The sequence below is a fragment of the Sciurus carolinensis genome, chromosome X, assembly GCF_902686445.1.
Source record: "Sciurus carolinensis chromosome X, mSciCar1.2, whole genome shotgun sequence".
NCBI lineage: Eukaryota > Metazoa > Chordata > Mammalia > Rodentia > Sciuridae > Sciurus > Sciurus carolinensis.
In genome coordinates, this window is record NC_062232.1 from 10,739,506 (window position 1) to 10,763,521 (window position 24,016).

General features: G+C 36.1%; 2 protein-coding genes across 2 annotated transcripts in view; one reads left to right on the forward strand and one right to left on the reverse strand.

Moving 5' to 3' along the window:
• The window catches only part of Fancb (FA complementation group B), a 36,168-nt gene extending 31,703 nt beyond the window's left edge, over window positions 1-4,465 (reverse strand). Inside the window, exon 1 of the mRNA XM_047535101.1 lies at window positions 4,384-4,465. The gene's annotated coding sequence lies outside the window, so the exon portion shown is untranslated. The remainder of the gene's footprint in view (window positions 1-4,383) is intronic.
• A 333-nt stretch (window positions 4,466-4,798) lies between these two features.
• The window catches only part of Mospd2 (motile sperm domain containing 2), a 45,852-nt gene continuing 26,634 nt past the window's right edge, over window positions 4,799-24,016 (forward strand). The window contains exons 1-3 of the mRNA XM_047536953.1: window positions 4,799-4,941; window positions 5,092-5,161; window positions 23,270-23,425. Coding sequence (XP_047392909.1) covers window positions 4,933-4,941; window positions 5,092-5,161; window positions 23,270-23,425 — 235 coding nt within the window. The 5' untranslated portion in view covers window positions 4,799-4,932. The remainder of the gene's footprint in view (window positions 4,942-5,091; window positions 5,162-23,269; window positions 23,426-24,016) is intronic.

The window sequence follows — 24,016 nt, forward strand, 5'->3', positions numbered from 1 at the left end:
TCCCACTCCTTCCTATCTAGGACAGGACGTGAATTATTCCTTTGTCTAGCATATCTAGATGTTTCTGACTGTGTAGTTACTTAGTAGCTATCTCAGTTATCCAAATGCTTACAGTCAAGTAACCTTTATTTTACTTAATAATGACCCCAAAGTTCAAGAGCAGGGATGCAAAGGAGGCACTAGAACATAAAATATGAAGACAGGTTAACTTGGGTACTATATGACAAAGCAGCAAGGCATACGGGAAAAAACATAGTATATATAGAGCTTACTACTACCCATGGTTTTAGGCATTTGCTAGGGATTTTGGAATATATCAGCTGTGTATAAGAGGAAACAACTGTACTCAACAACTGTTAACTGCAAACATCACTATCAGCATCAGCATCATGGCTAGTTCTGGCCCATATAGTATCTATCCTTCCAAACACTGAAAGAATAGTTACATACTTAAGGATTTGTGGATGAAGATTCCCCTCCACAATAAATAACTCTACTTCATACCTTTCTCCTACTTGTGCACCATTATGTATACCAGGAATTTCAACTGTTTCCGAAACATCTAAAAACTAGATCATTTACAAGTAAATAGGATTGTATTCCCTTGAATGAGAAGAAAAACCCAAAAGCTCAAGTTTTATTTATTCATGATAAAAATCTATGAATAGTTCAATTAGAAAAATGCATCACTATAAACCATAACCTAAAATTTAAGTCAATGTAGCCTACATTTTACAGAAAGGACTATGATTTACAGAGGCAATTCTACTTAAAAGTTGATTCAATTAGCATTTATTTTCAAGTTGGAGATGTCCCATCTTATTATCTCATTTCCGAATATATCACTTGTGGTTTTAAAATGTGCTCACAAATTCTTTGTTACAATTTTCATCAAGAAGTGTCACTTATTTGCCTCCCTTTGAGGGAGGGCTGGATATTGTGACTTGCTTCCAGCCCAGAGAATAGGGCAGAAAGAAGGAACTGTGTGACTCCAGGAATGGATCATAAGGAACAATGTGTTTTCTCTTTCACCTCTTAGATCACTTGCACAGGGGGACACCACCTGCCACACAGCAGTCCCATGGAGATATACACACAGCAAGGAACCGTGGCTTCCTACCAAAAACCAGCAAAGAAATGAGACCTCTGCCAAAGCCATATGAGTGAGCCTTCTTGAGAGCAGATCTTACAACCCCAGGTCAAGACCTGAGCCAGAACCACCCAGATAAGTTGCTCCCAAATTCCTAACACTCAAAAATTAGGAGATAATAAAGATGTGCTGTTTGAAGTTGCTAAATTTTGGAGTACAGTCAACCCCTGGTATCCATGGGGAACTGCTCACAGGACCTCCAGCAGATACTAAACCCACCAGAGTTCAAGGCCCTTATATAAAATGGCATAGCATTTGCATATATTGTCAGCTCTCTGTATCCATGGGTTCCACATCTGTAAAGTCAACCTACTACAGATCAAAATATTCCAGAAAAAAACTGAGTCTGTACTATACATGTATACCTTTTTTTCTGGTCATTATTCCCTAACGGATAAGAGTGTAACACCTATTTACGTAGCATTTACATTGCATGAGTTATTACAAATATTATAAGATCCAGAGGTATTAAAAGTAGATGGGTGTGTGTAAATTATATACAAATGCCATGGCATTTTATATAACAGACTTGAGCATTAACAGATATTGGTATCTGTGTGTGAGGGTCCTGCAACCAATCACCCAGGGATACCAAGAATGACTGTAACCTATGTTAATATAAACATAGTAGGGTGGCAAAAACTTATTTCCCTTACCCACTCTTCTCTACTAACCCCCTCCCTCAATGAACATAGTGTTCCTTTTAATGCTTATAAATTCATTTTGGCACTATACATTTCAAAACTCTAAATAAACTATCGTTGTGGTTCAGGAACAACCTATAAGAGCAATATAATATCTGCATATGAAATCCAAAAAAGTCTGTAAGAAACCATATCAATTGTAAGCAAGGAAAAATATCTCCAGAAAAAGACGTAGAATTAAGATGCCCAACCAAAAACAGCACCTACTAATACTGAATACAATCTTATGAACATAATGTTGACAGATACCTTTTACCCATATATATGGCATTGTTAAGTAAATTAAGCTGTTTACCAAATATGTTCACCATTAAAATGGTTTTCCCTTTATTAAACATTTCTTGGGAGTTTACCCAGAACTGATCTCCCCTTTTCCTTTCCCAGCATTATCTAACACGCCTAAAATATCCGTGTATGTGGGGGAATGGTGATTTACTAAGTTAAAGAATTAAACATTAAATTAAAGAAGGAGCTCAACATCATACTAAGGACTTCTAACTTTCTCCTACAAACAACGATAATCCTTTGAAAGACTTCAAATTCAGAAACCACAAAATTGTATTGCTGTGTTATAAAGACCTTGGTGACAGTGCTGAAGATGTGAATGAAGTTATAATGGAAACAAAGCTAACAATTAGGAGATAATTATGAGTAATAAAAGGGAGAGGTGACTTTGGAATATAAACTGGCAGTAAACCAAAATGCATATATACAACTATTTTAATTTCTAGATACAAATCCAGGGAAATAATGTCACATATGAATAAGGATGTTGCTCTAGAATGTCCACTGCACTATAATTTATAATATAAAAAAGTAAAAGGTATGTGTGGTGTGGTGACACATAACTTGTTTCCAGCAACTCAGAAGATTGAGGCAGGAAGATTCCAAGTTCCAGGCAACTGGAACAACTTGGTAAGACTCAGTCTCCAAATAAAATAAAAATTAGGATATGGTTCAGTGGTAGAGTGCTTATCTAGCACAACTGAAGCCCTGGGTTCAATTCCCAATACCACAAAATAGAAAAAAAGAAAGAAAATTTTTGATTACCATCAATAGGACAATGAATAAATACAGATGGCTTATTGCACAATCATTAAAATGAATGCATTAAAACTGTTTATGATCAATTATTTTTAAAATAAATTTAAAAAGAAACTGCAGACAAGATATACTGTAGTATTTATAGAAATGAAAAATATATAAAACAGTATTATATACTTTTCGTTTTAAAATTGCTATATTCTTTAAGTGTTTTCTCTGGGAATAGTGGCAGGGAGTTCTTTTTTTCCTCATAGAAGAGTGCCAGATACTGTTCTAAGCACTTTGGATTAGTCATTTACTCCTCATGACATCCTTATGCCATAGGAAATATTACTATCTCATTTTAAAGATGAGAAACTGATGCACAGAATTTCAGGATATTCCCAAAGGCCTACAGATAAAAAGTGCCAAAGCTAAGATTCAAACCCAGGTAGTGTGGTCCAAAATATAAAAGCAAAACTAAACAGTTTATGCCAAATGTTGAATGGCTGGTGATTCCAGACAAGGGGATGGATGTCAGAGTCTGGTAGTGGAACCAGAAGGAGACTTCAGTTATAACTAAATTTATTTATTTACTTTAGTGGTGCAGGAAGTGGAACCCAGGGCCTCCAGCAAGCTAAACAACTGCTTTACCACTGAGGTACATTCCAGCTGAAATAGTCTTTACAAATGTATTCAAACCATTTTTACACAATGTGTTTGATTTTTTTTCCCAGAAAAGAATGTAAATATAAGAAACAGTGTGGGGCAAAAGACTCTGAAGTGCCATATTAAAATGGGTGACTATGGATGATGCAAATATGGGGGACTGTTCTTACAACTTCTTTGTTGTTTTCAGTACCTTTCAAGTTTTAAGAAAGGTAATATTGTATGCACAATGATTTCCTTTCAATTACAGGCTTTTAACTAAGGAAACTAAAATTTGTTCTAGTACTTCATAAATCCAAACCTTTCTCAAACCTTGGCACTACTTATGTTTTGTGCTGGCTAGTCACTGTCTTTTGTCCTGTGCACTGCAAGATGTTTGGCAGCGTCCCTGGCTCCTGCCCCCCTGGAAACCAGTAGCATCAGCTTCCCGGAGTAGTGAGAGTTGTGACAACCACAAATGTCTCCAGAAATTGCCAAATGTCCCCTAAGTGGCAGAACCGCTCACCTCTCCCGCTGAAAACTACTTTAATTAAATCGAAAAGATGTTTTTCACTTTTTACTTTACATAACTGAGTCTAAAGATTTCAACGATAATTTTTCTTTTAAGTATCTCACACCCCAAATAGGACGGAAGTTGAAGGAATGAAGAAAGTTTTCAGATAATACCAGAATACAGCAAGCACTTAAAATCCAGTCCTTCCACTGAAAACAGATCTAGGCCCCGAGACGCCAGTTTCCTTCCTGCTCTCCCGCACAGTGAAGGCAAGGGGTGCAAGTCCAGTCGGCCTCCCACAACGCGAAGATGGGAGGTAGGGAAAGGAGCAGACCCTACCTTACCTTAACTTAGGCACGTTCACCAAGACCCACGCAGGCTCAGCGTCCCAAAGTTCCAAACCTCCCGCCAGCGCGCTGCATTCTGGGAGAGCCCGCGCGGAGGCTGCGTGGAATACAGAGGAGGCGGAGCGTACCAAGTGGGCTGGGAGACGGTTGCCATGGGAGGTTGAGGAGGCGGAACCTCCAGGGAGTGTTGTGAAAGCGAATGGCCAGCCAAGCTCCCCAGGGCGGAGCCGGCGGGGGCAGCGCCACAGATCTAGCTGCTGGCGGGGGCGGGACCGCAGTGCGGGGGGACGTCGGGGGTGGGGCTCGAGCGAGAAGCGAATGGGGCCCAGGCTGCGAGCCTTGTCCCTCCTCCAAGCCCAGGCGGCTGCCTCCGATAGACTGGTGCAGCGCCACTTCCGTCTGCCTTCCGGTGTCACGCGACCACCTCCCCCTCCCGCCCTTCCCTGTCTACCTCTGGGCCTGACTGGCCGGTGATGAGATACTCTGGCGGCGGCGGTGGAAGAGGTGACAGCTTCAGCAAGTGCAGTCACATCCACAACCGTAATCATGGCCGAGGTGAGGAGCCGACTGCACCGCTGCTGGCTCCCTGGACTCGGAAACCACCTCCGAAGCCTGGGGCCGCTCTCCGGGGTGCAGGTGGGCTGGGCTGAGGGTAAGTGGGCTGGTGCAAGAAGTATCTAAGCTCCTGTCATGTCTCTCACCCAGAATAACGCCCAGAATAAAGCCAAGCTCATCTCTGAGACCCGGCGAAGGTTTGAAGCTGAGTATGTGACAGGTGAGCTCTGCGTCCTCGGGGTTGACAAAGGTGTACAATGAGCATCCCCAACTTTGCTAGGGTGTTAGTGGGTGTCTCTTTGGGAAGTATAAGGACCATTTCGACTCTCACAGGACCTGTACTCTGCACGTTTCAAAGGTTTTGCTCTCCAAAACAAGAGTGGTCGTCTGATGCTTCCTTTAAAGGGTTAATGTAAGTTGGAAATCGGTGATTTTCTAGCATCTCTTCGCGTTTATAGAACTTGTAGGACACTTGTCAGGCTTGCGACACTGGCCATTTCACAGTTCCTTTACTAGCTTTTCACCAGTGACACTCTGAGAAAATGAATCTGGAAACTGCCATAGTACTGTTGACGTGTACTTAATTGAATATGCCAGTTTCTTTGATATTTTGCCTAACTTCATTTCATACAACACAGCACGCTACCCACAGTGTAGGCCTTCCAGTGCTAGAACAAGTTATCTTATACTCTCATACTATACCTAGCAAAGTTCCTATGAGTCCAGAATTGATTTATTGGTTGAACATTCTGTGTCCATATGTCACGACGCTTGAGTTGTCAGGTATTTAACTGATGATTTAATACTCATCAAATAGTTTTTTAAAACATGCAGGATAAGTTATAAATATGGAATTAAAAAAGGATCTATATGTTGCCTACCTTAGAATTGTTTCTATTTCTGACCTTGCCACTAAATAGCTTACATGTCTATTCTGAACCCATTTCCATATCTGTGAATTGCAAATAAATTAGGAGGATTAAATGAAGAAGTATATATCAAACTGTCTAACAGGAACTTAACATATAAGTTCTCTATTTTGTCTCAACAGTCATTTTGGTTTCTTTTAAAGAAGTTAAGCTTGCACATCTTGACTTTAGTGCTCTGCAGAAGTTTCTTACAACTTTAAACTGCCCTAGATTATGTATCAGTTGATGACCTAGAACAAATAAGGAAATCTGTTCCAAATAGCCTGGTCACTAAATCTTTTCATGCCTCCTTGCCAATTTTCTTCACTCTCCAAACTTTGCACCAGAGAGTTGCAAAAGTGCTCAATTCACTTTTAGCCCAGAGATCTCATTTCAAATAACATAGCTGGTTGCAGTAAAGACATAATTCTAAAATTGCTTTCTTACAGTTACATGATTTATAGTATTTTAAGAAGTAACTCAGAACTAAACCTAGTGAACTGGTGACCCCGCTGTCAGTAGTCATTTACTTATGCCCAAAGGAAGAAACAGAAGATAGGCAGAAATTTAGCAATACACAGATCTTAAAGACCATATTGGTTCAGCCTTGTCATTTTTAAAATGAGGAAATTGAGGCATGGGGAGATTAAGTGATTTACTCAAAATCCCTGGTGTTTGTGGCTTGGCCAAAGTTAGTACTCAGGCCTTCTGAAATTCACTATAGTAATTTTTTGGCAATGCCATAATGTCAAATTAGATCACGTCACTCCCCTTCCCACTGCATGTACAATAAAATCCCAATCTTCATGGTGACCTGCAATGCAAGACCATACATCATCTGATTCTTGCCCACCCCTACATCCTTACCTCTTACTTCTCTCCTTGCTTAGTGCAGATTTGACTACTTCCTACATTAAAAAACATACATTGCAACCCAGTAACACATGTACGTGCTCACATAGTTGAAGCAAAAGTTCATTAAAGAATACTTATTCTGAAACCATGTGACTCTGATGTTTTTACTATTTGACGTCCTTTTAAAAAATTCAGTGATCCACAAATTTGATATCACAATCTAAAACATGACCCACAGTTTGAAAAACATGACTATACTGCCTCATTTGTGTTCATCAAACAGAATGAGTCTGTTTCCATCTCGGGAACTTTCCACTTCTTTACTGTGCCTGGAAGGCTCTTCCCCAGTTAGAGTGTGTGGCTAGGTCCTTTTATACTTTCTGAGGCTTAAATGTATCTGAGAGGCCTTCACTGATTATTAAATAGCTTCCCTGCCCTGCTTATTTTCTTTACTTCTCTTACCATAACCTGTAATTGTCTTGTATATTTGTTTATTTTTCACTTCCTCAAATAGGTTATATATGAGTTCTGTAGCAACCTATAGAAATTGAGGGGAGAAGTCTTGTATATCTTACTTGCCTCTGAATACCTAGTAGAGTTCTCAGTGCATACCCTGAATGAATACAGCAATACTTATATGCATTGGAAGAATAGTCCAATTATGAATTAAGAACTGTCCCAACTGGCTTCCCTTTCCCACTAAAATCTAACAAAGAGCAGTCCTCACAATATATCTCAACACAAGCATTATTTCAAAATAAAACACTGTGTCAGGCATGGTGGCACATGCCTGGAATCCCAGCAACTAGGAAGACTGAGGCAGTAGGATTGCAAGTTTGAGGCCAGCCTCAGCAATGTAATGAGACCCTAAGCAACTTAGTGAGACCCTGTCCCAAAATAAAAAATAAAAAAGACTGGGGATGTGGCTCAGTAGTTAAGCGCCTCCCCCCCCTCCCCGGGTTCAATCTCTGGTACCAAAAAAAAGAAAATGTAAAGCACTGTATTATGTGGCATTAAGAATGGGGAGGGTTTTATCCTTAAATATACACACTTGAGTAGGTATGAATGTGTGTAATTTATCTGCACAGCAATTGCAAATATTAATTTAAAGACTTAAATGGAAAACAAAATTGAAATCTTCAAAGACTTTCTTAAAGGTTCAGTTGTTTCCCAAAATGTAATATCTGATAAAGGTGGACTTGCAAAGTGGTTAAAAAAAGTTTTATAACTTACCTACCTTCTCCCTTTTAAGTTTGCTCTTTAGAAACTAACCTGGGTGTTTAGAACATCCACTTTCCTTCTTCCTCTGTCTTTCACAATTTCTATTGTCATTAACAATATTTTGTTTCATAAGAGGTTTAAGGCAGACTTACGTAAACATGATGTTTTTCCAAAAGAAAAATGTGTATTATCTGCAAGCCTATCACTTCAAGTACTATCTATAATCCAAAAACTTTTTTGGAGGTAGGTTCCTAGGAATTCCAAACAAATTTTTGTGCCCATAGTAACTGTTACCAATGATGGGAATATTTTAATTTGACAAAAGGAATAAAATATAGGTCCATAATTGTCCTTTTTTTTCTCTTTGTTACTGTGAAAAATTCCATGCTCAGTCTGAAATGAGAAACTTTGCCCATTCTTTCTTTATACTCCTTGTGCACAAGACAAGAGACTAACCATTTGTGATAATAATTTATTCAGATCCTCAAGTACTCATTATATGCTTAATTCTGGGAAGCAGTGTGTCAGTATTAGAGAAAAAGTTAAAGAAAAATAGAACCCTTCCCGAAATACTACAATCTAATAGAAGCATTAAAATAGAGACAACCGTTAAGTTTAAGGCAAATTATATTGAGTAATAAGAGTGCTAAAATGCTCTCTGTGATAGTCAAAGACAAGGAAAAATAACTACTGTTTGATGTCTGGGTAAACACAGAGTTACAAGAACGTTTATAAAAAAAAAAGGTGGTGCTATACTTTGAATTCTAAGTGTCCTCCAAATATCCATGTGATAAAGGCTTATTCCCAGGGTGGTGCTATTGGAAGGTAGTGGAACCTTTAGGATGTAGGGCCTACTGGGATGTCTTTAGGTCATTGGGGAGTATGCCCATAAAGTGGATTATGGGACCCCATCCCTTTCTCTTTCTCTCTATTGCTGCTTGGCCTTGAGGTAAGCAGTTTTGCTACACCACATGCTCCCACCATGATGTGCTGCCTTGCCTTGGGCCCAAAAGCAACCAGGCCAATCATTGCCTGGAATCTTCAAAACTGAACTAAAACTAAACCTTTTCTCTTTACAAGTTGATTTTTCTCAGATATTTGTTAGGGTAACAGAAAACTGACCCAGGTAGTGTTTCTCATGACTATGGAAACATGGTAGAATTTGTCCAGGTAGAGAAAGCTATCTACGTGGGTCAAATAGTCTGAGCCAAGGGACTGAGGTGAAAAAATATGGAGCATGTTTAGGAAGCAATAGCAAGTTCTCTCGCTAAAAATATTGGGAGTATATAGTATTGAAATCCTTGGACACCCAAGTGATGTGTGTTTTAAAGTGAGGGTGGAGAACTATTAAGAGGTTGGTTGAGTTTATTATGTGACTTTACAAATATATGAATTTGTTTAATTGAATTTGGTTGATACCAAAAAATATCTACCAGCCCCTATAAGCTTGCCATTCATAGACAGCTCTTCTAGCAATGGATACATTTTTCAGTCTTTTCTTCTATACATTTAAGATTAGATTGGTTTTTGAGTGCTGGGGATTGAACCCAGGGCCTTGTGCAGGCTAGGCAAGCACTCTACCACGGAACCGCATCCCCAGACCATTTTTTTATATGTTTAAGAAAGTAGAGTTAAAAGACCACTCTGGGGCTGAAGTTGTGGCTCAGTGGCAGAGCACCTGCCCAGCACAGGTGAGGTACTGGTTCAACCCTCAGCACCACATAAAATAAATAAATAAATAAAATAAATGTTAAATTCTAAAAAAAAGCCACTCTATATAATTTTGTGTTATATTTTCATTGACATGATCTTTATTTCCCCAAATTTATAAGGTAGACAACATTGTGTATTAATATTTGTTATTTGGGTCTATAAATAAGGTAGTTTTCTTATCACTTAGTTTAGGTAATCCCTTTTTGGACATTTAGATTATTTCCAGATTTTTGTTAATATAATTTTTTGTGCTGAAGTTCAGATTGTTTCCTTTAGATTCAAATCAAATTATTGTTTTCCTAGGTAATTTTGACACATTTGATAATATGTGTTAAAATCCCTCCAGAGAACTTTCACCAATATTCATTCCTACTAGTCCTGTAGGAGAGTATTAGTCTCACTACATATTTCATGTGATTTCCTAACTGATGATTCTTTTAGTTTGCATTTGATTGCTAGTTGTGGTAAACATTTCAGATATTTACATCCACTTATAGTTTAAACTTTTTTGTTAGTATGGATTTTAATATTGGTATGGACTTTTTTGCTCATGTCTCTTACTTTTCTTGTAGTTTTTGAATATATTCAAAAGGACCTATTGCTTTGTGGTATCTTCCATTGCTATTAAATAATTTTCTCTTGCTAAATAACTTTTTTGTACTCTTAATTTTGTTTTGATTTTGTTTTTTTAATTTCTTTAATTTTGAAATTTTTTATTTGCAGAATGTATAAAACATAAACAACCTGTACTTACTATTCAACCAAAGAACTTGAGTGTGTACTTATGTGTTCTCGCGTTTTTATTTTTTCTCAATTTTAATACCTAATATTGTAGTAATAAATATAACACATATAAACAAAAAAGGTTTTTTGAAATCATCAGTTATTTTTCATAGTATAAAAGGGGTCCTAAAGTCAGATGTTTGAGAATTGCTGCTCCAAGGTTTGTACTGGGCAATGAAATGGGTAGACCACAGAATAAGCACATGTTCAGCTTTACTAGATAATGTTGAACTGTTTTCCAAAATGATTCTACAAGTTTTCATTTTAACCAGTAGTATTTTTAGTGTCCTTGTTTTTCCACACCCTAAAATTTCCCACTTAAAAAAAATTTCGCCCATCTGATGGAGGTGCTAGACTAGCTATCTCATTGTGGTTTCAGTTTGCATTTCTTTGAATACCAATGAGATTGAGCAGTTTTTCATATCTTCATGGGCCATTTGGTTTCCAATACCATGAAAATTACTTCTTCAGGCACCTGTTGACCTTTTGTTCTTCCATATAAATTTTAGACTATCTTATCATGTTTCTGCAAAAACAAAAAACAGCTTCTGATGGAATTTTGAAGGGAATTGTGTTAAATCCTAAGATGAGTTTAGAGAGAGCTGACCTTATCGTGGTAGAGTACTTCTATCCACGAACCTAGAGTATATATCTGCCTACCAAATTCCTTCTATGGAAGGACTTAACATTTTTTCCATAATGGTTAACCCATCTTTTGTTATATTTATGCCCAGGTCCTATACATATTTTATTTTTGCTACTGTAATATAAAAGATATGTCTTAAAACTTATTTTGTAAATGATGGTTGCTAGTTTTTGCAAAATGCATTTGACTTTTATACATTAATATTGAATTCCAAAGCCTATTACCCCTTAGTCTGATAATTTGTAGCTATTTAATTTGAGATTTCTATGAAATCTATGAAATACTGCCAGTTTTCTTTCTTTCCATTTCTTACATCTTTCCATTCTTTTCTATTTCCATACTAGCTGGAGCCTTTAGAACATTGTTGAATAGAGCAGTGGTGAATATGTCACTATTAAGCATGATCTTTTCCTTCTGTTCTTGGTTTCCTAGTTTGAGGTTCTTTGATTTGTTCCCATCAAGTTTGATGATTGAATTTTATTAAATTCTTTAGATATAAAAATTTTTATATCTGATGAAATTTTCATTTGGGTTTTCTTCTTTAGCTTGTTAATATGGTAGATTATATTGATCAGGTTTTAAGAATAAGCTACTATATTTAGATTACCAAGTTTTTAGCATTTTTGCATGTTTGTTCTTGACTTGACCTCTAATTTTCTTTTTTCTTTTTGCTTCTGTAATATTGACATCAGTCAGGATTATGTAAGCTTAGAAGTGTTTCTTCTTTTCTGTTCCTTAGAAGATACATTCATTGTTTAGCTCTAACTGGAGTCCTCAAATTTGTCATCTCCTCCAATTTATTATGGTTGTTTCATGTGTCAGTATTTTGTTACTTACCATATATTTACTAATAATTTGATTCAGTTTCTTCTTCAGTCTTGTATCTAGAATCATTATTTCATATAATGTATAATTCCCCTGATGAGGTGTGTTGTAGTAAACTCTTAGTTTTCAAAATATCTTTACTTTGTCCTTAGCTATTTTTGCTTGTTTGTTTGTTTGTTTTGGTCTTTCTTAAATTAAGCAACAATTTTGAGGAATACCTTTTATTTCTGAGGATGAATGGGGAAAAGTGCTTAGTAGCATAGACTACAAAAAAGGCAAATTTCAAGTCCAGGAAGATCAGCAGTGAATGGAAGGAACCCATGTAGATAAAAGGGTGCATAAAACAGGGATTGTCCTTATCAGCCACCCTGTCTGGAATGGAAGGATGGAAGGAAACTGACATTTAAAATGTAACTGTACTATTGGATAATTTGCATAAGTGTCTAGATTATGAACCATATGAGGGACCAGTTCAGGCTTCACCTCTTTTCATCTGCAATACCACCTCTATTTTGGGCTAGCAGATGGTGGGTGATCACAAATTAGTCTTCATCATTAATGAGTTATTAACCCCAAGCAAAGATGCCTTTAAAGAATAGACAGGCAGATACTTTCATTTTCTTAAATTCTTCTCTGTCTTTAACATTCTTAAGGTCAATCATTTTAAAGTTGTCATGATTGGAATAAAAGAAAAAGTCTTCAGAACTTATCAGATGAATGTATAAAGAAAACATGGTATATATACACCATGGAAAACTGTTTACAAAGAAATTCTGTCATTTGCCACAGTCTGGATGAACCTGGAGGACGCTGAGTTAAGTGAAATAACCTAGGCACAGAAAATCAATTACTATATGATCTTACTTATATGTGGTATCTAAAAAAGTTGAACTCCTCTTAGAATCATGGTTACCAGAAATTGTATGTGGGGAAGAGGTTGGGGAGATCTTGATCAAAGGATACAAAATTTTCATCAGACAGGAAGAATAAGTTCAAGATACCTATTGTCCAACATGGTGACATAAGGTAATAACAGTATTTACCAGACAGAAATGATGTGTGTGGGACAGTGTGTATGCTGCATAGCTTGATTTAGCCATTCCATATTGTGTACATATGTCAAAACATTACACCATAAACATACACAATTTTTATTTGTCAATTTATAAATGAATTAATTTTTAAAAAGAAATTATCAATTTTTATCCTTATTGCATATCTAAAAATTTCAAGCCTTTGTTATAGGGAATATAAGATTATAACTTCCCATGGAGACATGATACATGTCTCCATGCATGGTACATTGTGTTGGGATAAAGAATTGGTAGACCTCCTTATTTTTGAATCTTTCTTCTCAGTAATGACTTTCTATAATAACCAGCAAACATTCTTTTAATTTTAGTCTTATATCTTTAAGTTGTTGATACCTATTCTTCATATGTCCTCATTCTGAATGTTTAGTGATATTTAAAAATTTAAACCATCTGTTACTAGAATGCTGTAATTTCTAGGATGTGAGTTTGTTTTATGACATAGTCATTTGAAAAGGTTACACAAGACTGGTGGTCTTGCTTATCATATCTGCTATCCTTTTTTTTCAGTTCTGGGAATGAAACCAAGAGCTTCATTCATGCTAGGCAAGTGCTCTGAGGCCACATCCCCAGCCTTATTGTGTGCTCTGGGTAGTACAGTGCATGGATGATTTTTCATTACTGAAAATGAATCTCTAAGAATAATTTGATTTGATAAAATCTCTAGGAGAGTGAAAAGAGTTCACAGAAATTCCCAAAAGACCTTTCCCCACTATAGCCATTTTACAAAGAGGGGAAGGCATAAAAGTAGCTACATTTCAATCAAAACTACTTTTAGCTGAATTTGTCTAGACTAGTGATTTGGCATTTAGGAATAAACATTTTTTATATTATTACTTTGTCCTGATTACTTGGACCATAATTTGCAGAAACTTTTCCTTTCCCATTGTACTGTTGTATATTCACAGCTAACATAGGACATTCATAGACAGTTTTAAAGTTTTTATACAGGTACTTATTCAGTATCTAGAATATTGGAATTTTTTATCCTGTTTTTTTTTATTGTAAACAAATGGGATACATGTTGTTTCTCTGTTTGTACATGACGTAAAGGCATACCAATTGTGTAATCATAAATTTACATAGGGTAATGTTGTTTGATTCATTCTGTTATTTTTTTCCCTTCTCCCCACCCCTCCCACCCCTCTTTTCCCTCTATACAGTCCTTCCTTCCTCCATTCTTCCCCCCTCACTAACCGTAACTCTAACCCTAACACTAACCCCTCCCACCCCAATTATGTATCATCATCCACTTATTAGGGATATCATTCATCCTTTGGTTTTTTGAGACTGGCTTATCAAACTTAGCATGATATTTTCCAATTTCATCCATTTGCCTGCAAATGCCATAATTTCATCATTCTTTATGGCTGAGTAATATTCCCTTGTTTGTGTATATATATACATACATACCACAGTTTCTTTATCCATTCATCAATTGAAGAGCATCTAGGTTGGTTCCACAATCTGGCTATTGTGAATTGAGCAGCTATGAACATTGATGTGGCTGTGTCTCTGTAGTATGCTGATTTTAAGTCCTTTGGTTATAGGCCAAGGAGTGGGATAGCTGGGTCAAATGGTGGGTCCATTCCAAGTTCTCTAAGGAATCTCAACACTGCTTTCCAGAGGGGCTGCATTAATTTGCAGCCCTACCAGCAATGTATGAGTGTACCTTTCTCCCCACATCCTCACCAACACCTGTTGTTGCTTGTATTCTTGATAATCGCCGTTCTAATTGGGCTGAGATGGAATCTTCGGGTGGTTTTGATTTCCATTTCTCTTATTACTAGAGATGTTGAACATTTTTCCATATGTTTGTTGATTGCTTATAGATCTTCTTCTGTGAAGTGTCTGTTCATTTCCTTAGCCCATTTGTCGATTGGATTATTTACATTCTTGGTGTAGAGTTTTTTGAGTTCTTTATAGATTCTGGAGATTAGTGCTCTATCTGAAGTATGATTGGCAAAGATATTCTCCCACTATGTAGGCTCTTTCTTCACATTGCTGATAGTTTTCTTTGCTGAGAGAAAGTTTTTTAGTTTGAATCTATCCCAGTTATTGGTTCTTGCTTTTATTTCTTGTGCTATGGGAGTCCAGTTGAGGAAGTCTGGTCCTAAGCCAACATGTTGAAGATCTGGACCTACTTTTTCTTCTATAAGATGTAAGGTCTCTGGTCTGATTCCAAGGTCCTTAATCCATTTTGAGTTTAGTTTCGTGCATGGTGAGAGATATGGGTTTAGTTTCATTCTGTTGCATATGGATTTCCAATTCTGCCAGCACCATTTGTTGAAGAGGCTATCTTTTCTCCATTGCATATTTTTGGCCCCTTTGTCTAGTATGAGAAAATTGTATTTATTTGGGTTTGTGTCCATGTCCTCTATTCGGTACCATTGATCTACCTGTCTATTTTGGTACCAATACCATGCCGTTTTTGTTACTACTGCTTTGTAGTAGAGTTGAAGATCTGGTATTGCGATACCCCATGCTTCACTCTTTCTGCTAAGGATTGCTTTAGCTATTCTGGGTTTTTTATTCTTCCAGATGAATTTCATAATTGCTTGATCTATTTCTGTAAGGTACATCATTGGGATTTTAATTGGAATTACATTGAATCTGTATAGCACTTTTGGTAGTATGGCCATTTTGACAATATTAATTCTTCCTATCCAAGAACATGGGAGATCTTTCCATCTTCTGAGGTTTTCTTTAATTTCTTTCTTTAGTGTTCTGTAGTTCTCATTGTAGAGGTCTTTCACCTCTTTTGTGAGATTGATTCCCAAGTATTTTATTTTTTTCGAAGCTATTGTGAATGGGGTAGTTTTCCTAATTTCTCTTTCTGAAGATTCATCGCTTATGTATAGAAATGCCTTAGATTTATGTGCATTGATCTTATATCCTGCTACTTTACTGAATTCACTTATGAGTTCTAAAAATTTTCTGGTGGAATTTCCTGGTTCCTCTAAGTATATAATCATATCATCAGCAAATAGGGATAGTTTGAGTTCTTCTTTTCCTATTCGTATCTCTTTAATTTCTGTGGTCTGTAATTGCTCTGGCTATAGTTTCAAGGACGATATTGAATAGAAGTGGTGAAAGAGGGCATCCCTGCCTTGTTCCAGTTTTGAGGGGGAATGCTTTCAGTTTTTCACCATTTAGAATGATATTAGCCATGGGCTTAGCATAGATGGCCTTTACAATGTTAAGGAATGTTCCCACTATCCCTATTTTTTCTAGTGTTTTGAGCATGAAGGGGTGCTGTATTTTATCAAATGCTTTTTCTGCATCTATTGAAATAATCATGTGATTCTTGACTTTAAGTCTATTGATATGGTGAATGACATTTATTGATTTCCTGATGTTGAACTAACCTTGCATCCCTGGGATGAAACCCACTTGATCATGGTGCACTATCTTTTTAATATGTTTTTGTATGCGATTTGCTAAAATTTTGTTGAGAATTTTTGCGTTGATGTTCATTAAGGATATTGGTCTGAAATTTTCTTTCCTCGATGTGTCTCTGTCTGGTTTAGGTATCAGGGTAATATTGGCTTCATAGAATGAGTTTGGGAGGGTTCCCTCCTCTTCTATTTTATGGAATACTTTGAGAAGTATTGGAATGAGCTCTTCTTTAAAAGTTTTGTAGAACTCAGCTGAGAACCCATCTGGTCCTGGACTTTTCTTTGTTGGTAGGCTTTTGATGACTTCTTCTATTTCATTACTTGAAATTGGTCTTTTTAAATTGTGTATGTCCTCCTCGTTCAGTTTAGGCAATTCATGTGTCTCTAGAAACCTGTTGATGTCTTCGAAATTTTCTATTTTGTTGGAGTATAGAGTTTCAAAATAGCTTCTAATTATGTTTTGTATTTCAATCATGTCTGTTGTGATATTTCCTTGTTCATTCCGAATTTTAGTGATTTGGGTTTTCTCTCGTCTTCTCTTTGTTAGTGTGGCTAAAGGTTTATCAATTTTTTGTTTATTTTTTCGAAGAACCAACTATTTATTTTGTCAATTTTTTGAATTGTTTCTTTTGTTTCAATTTCATTGATTTCAGCTCTGAGTTTAACTATTTCCTGTCTTCTACTACTTTTGGTGTTGGTCTGTTCTTCTTTTTCTAGGGCTTTGAACAAATATCAGACTTGGTACTTGATTTCTCATCAGTAGCAGTGATGCTAGGAAATAGTAATTTTCAGAAAGTATGAGGGAAATATCTGCCCACTGAAAATATGTATTCAAAAGTAAAGGTAAAAGTTTTAGGCAGGCATAGGTTGATAGTTCATTGCTGGTAAAGTAAATATGAGACTATTTCATTAATAAGTAAATAAAATGCAGAAAGGAAACAGTGAGATGCAAGAAGCAATGAAAAGCAAAGAAATAGGTAGGCAAAGTAGTGAAGAAAAAATCAATAACAACAATAATTATAGGAATAGGGGAAATGGAGATAAAACATCACAAGGACTTGTATTGTTTAGATGAGCATAGAAATATTAACTTCATATTTTTGTATATAAGGTATGGGGGAATAAAAAAAGAATAGAAGAAAGATCAGTGGAGTAGTCAAAGGGGATTGAAAGGAAGGGAAGAGAGATGGGATAGGGAAGACAGTGGAATGAATCTGACCTAACTTTCCTATGTACATACAGGAATATACCACATGAATCTCACCGTCATGTACAGCTACAAGACACTAAAAAAACTATAAGTAAATGGTAGAAAAATCAGTAGAGTAGAGGGAAGGGACAAGGGGGTGGGAGAAAGAGAGAAAGGGGAAGTATTGGGGACTAAATTAAAACATATTATTTTCCATGCTTTTATATTTATGTCAAAAATACATTCTATTGTTATGTTAAGAAAAATATGCAAAAAGCATGTGTGAAGGTGTAGCTGCTGAAAGATAGAAATAAAATGTTTAACTTCCAAACCAGTGGAGTACTGAAAAAGAGAATGAATAAAAAGTCATCTTCCCAACAAGAAACAGGAAAGGATAAGCAAAGAAACATAGTAACCATGAAACACAGAAAACAACAGAAATAATCCCAACTTTTATCAGTAGTTGCTACACATATAAGCAGATTTGTATGCATTAACTATCAGGTTAAAGTTTTAAAATCTTAATGACCTACAGGCTACAAGAGACTACTAAATTAAATTAGTGAAGAAAGGTTGAAGATAAAGAGATGGAGGAGCTGGGGTGTAACTCAGTGGTAAGCACTTACCTAGCATGTGCAAGACCCTCTTCAGAGAGAGAGAGAGAGAGAGAGAGAGAGAGAGAGAGAGAGAGGAAGAAGAAGAAGAGGGGGGAAGGGGTGGGGAGAAGGAAAGGAAATAGAAAGAGATAAAAAAGGTATCCAAAACAAATATGGACCAAAACTAATCCTGTGTTGGCAGTACTTTCATTAGATAAAATATTACTTTGAGTGAAAAGCAGTACTACATATAAAAAGGGATGTATACTACTAATCATAAAAGGACCCCTACAAAGGTATAACAGTTAAGAACTAACAACATAAAAAAGTTACCAAACAATATAATCTTAAAATACATAAAGTGAAATATCCTAGTTATAAAGCAAACTCAAGAAATCCACAAACATGTTGAATGCTTTTAACAAACCTCTTCCAGAAATACAGAAAACAAGCAGGCAAAAACACTTAAGATTTTACACTTTAACAGCACAGTGAACAAACTTGATCATAGACACATAGACATATGAATGCTTGTTGTATATTTGAGTGTATAATCTTCCCTACTTAACAAATACAGAATGTGTACTTTTTAAATATCTGTTTTTATTTTGGGAACTTTTGCAAATTTTCCACCTATAATAAGTCATAAAATAAGTCTCAGAAAACTCTAAAGAATCTAGGTCATACAGTCCAGGTCTCCTAATATCAAACAATGTTATTAAAATCACAGTAAGTAGATACTTAAATCAAATTTTAAGAAACTAAAATAACATGTCTCTTAAATAACCCATGGATTAATAACTTCCCAACAATGTGTGTAATTCTTTATTCTGTTAAATAACCCATGGTTTAACAAGGATTTCACGATGGAAATTACGAGTAAGGCTATAGCTTCTAAAAAACTATAGCAAATATTATGTTTAATTGTTAAACTTTAGAATAGTTCCTGTCAAGTCAGGAAAAAGACAATGACCTGTACCATTATTTCTACAACTCCTCATTATATAGGATAACTTAGTATAAAGCATAACCAGAGAACAACAAAATCCCATTTTTGTGCAGTCCTCAGAGATTTGTGTGCATGTGTATATTTTTAGAGGATTGATAAACATGTACACCCAAAAAAATTCAACAACAGAGGACATGTGTGGCCTCAAAGTCCAAAATATTTAGATATTTACCATCTGACCCTATATAGAGAAAAGTTGCCATCCCTGCAATAGACCAATGGTTCTCCAAGTGTGGTTTGTGTACTGGCAGCATCATATAAGTACTGGTTACAAATGCTGATTCTTGGATCCCACACAAAATTAGATACTCCAGGGGTGGGTTCCAGTAACTCCTGTTTTAATAGACCCTTCGTAATGATTCTCATACATGCCGACACTTGAGAATGAGTGCCATAGGCCAATGACTTAATTCCATCATAAAAGATCACCCATCACTCAGTCTGATAGCTTCACAAGAAAATGGAGATTCAGGGTAGATTGTGGCCAACTAGCAGAGGATACTCCTGAAGGATTATTTTGTTATTTTGGTCAATCACTCCCATTGTTGACATTTACCTAGTCCACCCAATAGAAGTAGTCCATTCATTATGAATGCTCCTCCAAGGCCCTATCAGGACTTTCAATAGATCCATGTCAGAATTGTGGAGGAATAAGAAATCATATGGTGTTGTAAACTACTATAATAACCTAGAGTTTTATGATTGCTCCTTTTAAATATTATGATGCCCAGCTAAAAACTGTTCTCTAATTTTCAATATCAGAACATTTTTGTATATTTTCAACTTTAATCTAGGCCCATTTATAGGAACTACCATATACTTCCAAGACTTTCTCAACTAATTAACTTTTAGGTAAATTTGAATTTTGTCTTTCATTGATGGTTAACATTCTAACTTATGTTAATAGAAATCCATTTGTATAGTGTTTACATTTTTCAGTGTTATTGATCCTCCAAAGACTATTAGTAGGCAGTCCTTATCTCCACTTTACATATAAGAAAATAAGGCTTTGAGTGACTTACTTGGTCTCACTATATATAGCAGTATAGGACTTCTGATCCCATCACCCTACCCCATATCCTGAATGAAGCCACATATTTTTCACACTTGTTAAATTTAAAACACAGTTTCTGACCTGTTGATAATGTCACTCTGTTTTACAAAAAAGAATTTCAGTCTCTTTATCTTGCAACATTTACAACTCTGTGTGTGTGTGTGTGTGTGTGTGTGTGTGTGTGAGAGAGAGAGAGAGAGAGAGAGAGAGAGATGAAAAGCTAAGAGAATCATTGTTACCCTAGAACATTTAACTGTCTGTTCCCACAGGTGAATCACCATTGTCATGTATCTTTAGTTCTTTCTCTGCCAAATAACAGATGTTGCAATTTAATTATTGGTGTTGTACCTGTATAAAACTACTTTACAGGAAAAAAAAACTCATATAAAAACAAATATGGGGTCAAAAAAGCTAGTGAACCATAGCGTATTGATGGTTCATTAAGAAGATTTCTAAACAAAGGAGTAGCTGAAAATGACTTCTTATGAAGAAATGCAACTGGACACAGTGGCACACACCTGTAATCCCAGTGACTTGGGAGACTGAGGCAGGAGGATTGCAAGTTCAAAGCCAGCCTCAGCAATTTAGCGAGACCTTAAGAAACTTAGTGCGACCCTGTCTCAAAAAAATTTTTTAAAGGGGTGGGGGATGGGGGCTCAGAAGTTAAGTGCCTCTGAGTTCAATTGCTGGTTACCCACCCCCAAAAAAGGCCATGGTCTTTAAATTTCTTCGTAATGGGCACTGTCTCCTTTATGCTATCCCTAGTGATAGTAGTGGTAGTAATAATGAGAACAATAATGTTTTTTTTTTCTTATGGCTAATGTTTACTGAATTATTACCATTTACCAAATATAATTCTAAATGAGGAGTTTTCAGAGTCTGGGACCCTAGGGAATGCCCAAGACTCTTTTAGAAGCCTATGAGGTCAAAACTATTTTCATAATAATTCTATGATATCATTTGCCTTTATCACTGTGATGACATTAGTAGTGATTGCATAGAAGCAATGGTGGGTAAAACTGCTGAGTCCATGACCCAAATCAAGGCCAATAGCCATCATAGTCTTGCTTGTCAACCCTCTCAGTGAAAAAAAAAGGAGAAAAAAGGGCAATTTTATTTTAGAAAGTCCCTAATGATACAGTAAATATTATTAAATCTTGACCTTTGAGGACATGTCCTTTTAATTTTCTGGGTAAGAAAATGGAGAAGTATGCATAAAACACTTCTGCATGCTAAGTATGTTTAAGTGACCATCTGAATTAGTCACATTTTTCCTAGAACACCATTTTTATTTGGAAGAACAACTGATGAGTAAACTATGGTTATGCAGACTTGGTATTTGTAGAATGTTTCTTGAAAATACATGAAGTCAGTCTGTAATTTCTGAGAAAATACCTTACTGGTCCAGTAACCCAACTGGATGGTCCTCCTTCATGGGACAGGAGACTCCATGAATTCTTTTATTTCCAATTTATGCTTATGAATGCCACATATAATTAAAGAAAAATGCTGATGAATTTTTGAGTAGCAAAACTAAAAAGCATTTTCCAAGATTTAAGTACTACAAAACCACCCATTTTATAGATTAGAAATAGAGCCCAGATATTAAAGATCACATCCAAGGTGACTATATGCAGATTTGTGATTTATGGTCTCATATTTTATACTGATTTAAATTTCCAAGTATTTTCATACATGTTTTTTCATCTGGTCCTTATACAGCGCTGTATGCATATAAAGCAGCTTAAAGATAAGGAAATTGAGACTCAAAGAAGATAATTCTCTAAATGCACTTTATATTTTCCTGCCCCTTCTGCTATAATCTCTGCAGCTCTGGAATAAAGGCAGTGCAATTGGAGAGGAAGTAGCATCTGTAAAACTTGGAGACTAACTAGATGTGAAAGAAAAGGAAATGAAGGAGCCAGGAAATTTTCTGAAGCATTTTCTTGGGCCTTGAGAGGATACAGATAGCTGAAGAAAAAAAATAAGACATAATAGATTCTGTACATGAAGGTTTACTGAAGGACTTCTCATTGTCACTACTGTCATCTGTTTTGGAAGATTCATAAGATATCTACTCTTGACACCTTTACTGTCTATTTGGGAAATATGACATGCATGCTGAGAACTCTAATTCAAAGTAAAAACTGATAAGTGCCTTAAGAAAGGCTAAGTTCAAGTCCTGTGCTGCTAGTTCACAGGAGTGAAAATATTAGGTCTTTATGGAAGAAGACACATTTGATAGGAGTATTGTAGAAAGGTAGAATTTGGTTGCACAGAGATGGTTGTACAAAGACAAGGAGAGTTCAGTTGCAGAAACATAGAACAAGGCATGCAAGGAGGAATATCTGGTATAGAAATTAGGAATATAGCATGTGTGTATGCAGATAGTGAGAAGTTACTGTTATTAAAAGCAAATATTCCAATAAATTATTGAAAATATCGGCCTCAGTATGGAAATAATAAATACCATAATGATGTATACATGGTCACGTTTTCATTTTGCATTATTTATTTTTTTAAATAACACTTGCCAAGCAACCATCTTTTTAAAATAACTTATTCATTTCTATACATATGTCTTTATTTGACAACAGTAAGGATTTCAAGTTCATGTACAATTGATCTTCCCAGATAATTGGTTTACAGTTTTAGAGAGGGTTGTGCCAAATATTTTACTCTGATCTTATTTTGGGGGTCTTTTTATTTTGTTTTTGTTTTTTGAGCCCTTGTTTCATTACGTTTCCAGGCTCAAGTGATCCTCTTGCCTCAACCTCCTGAGATCTGGGTCTATAGGCATGCACGACCACATCAGACTCTGGTCTTATTTTTTTAAAATATGCAGTCTTTAAGTAACTTTAGTTTTTACTCACTTAGAAATTCCATCAATTCTTTAAATTGCTTCTTCATCTGAATTATATTCCTACATCTACCCTCAAAAAGCTTGGCTTTGTCTTCCAGGCCTTTCTTCTTGGCATTGACATTTGTTGTTACTGCAGAATTAATTTGACTTGGAAACTTATTACTCTTTTTTCCCTAGATAAGTCAGAAAAATATGATCCACGTGATATTGAAAGGCTACAACAAGATGATAACTGGGTTGAAAGTTACTTATATTGGAGACATAATGTTGTTGATGAAACACTGAAGATGCTTGATGAGAGTTTTCAGTGGAGGAAAGAATTTTCTGTCAATGGTAAGCCATTCAGTTTAACTATGACAGGGTAACATTGCCTGCACAAATGTTGCTGATTTACATTTATTAAATGTTGTATTTGTACATATTCTTGGCAATTGTCATATACATATGAACATAATTATTTAGAAAGACCCAATAACACTTTCAAAGGAACAGCTTGTGAAAAAGTCTTATCAGTAGGATCATTCCTAAGGAAATCAAGTCACCAGGGAGCAGAATCACACGTTCTTCATTCACAGCACAGCCTTCTAACCTGTGTTTAGTTCAGCACCATTACACAACAGCAAGGCAGCATGTTCACTACTGGACCTAGAAATAAGGATATGTTATTTTCCTGTTTTTCTCAAGCTGTTTCCCATGCCTTTCCCTACCCCAGAGTTCCTTGTGCTTGTGGGTGTTTATATAGAATCATTAAATGAGTAGAGATTCTAGAAAAGCAAACTTATCCCCAAGGATTCCAATGGCACTTTTCTTAATTTTTTAAGTCCACTGCTAGATTGAAAACTTCCCAAGTGGAAGTTTTGAATATTAGAGGGAATTTTAGCATGGTCTTCAAGTATATGAAGAACTCTTCGCAGGAAGGGTTAC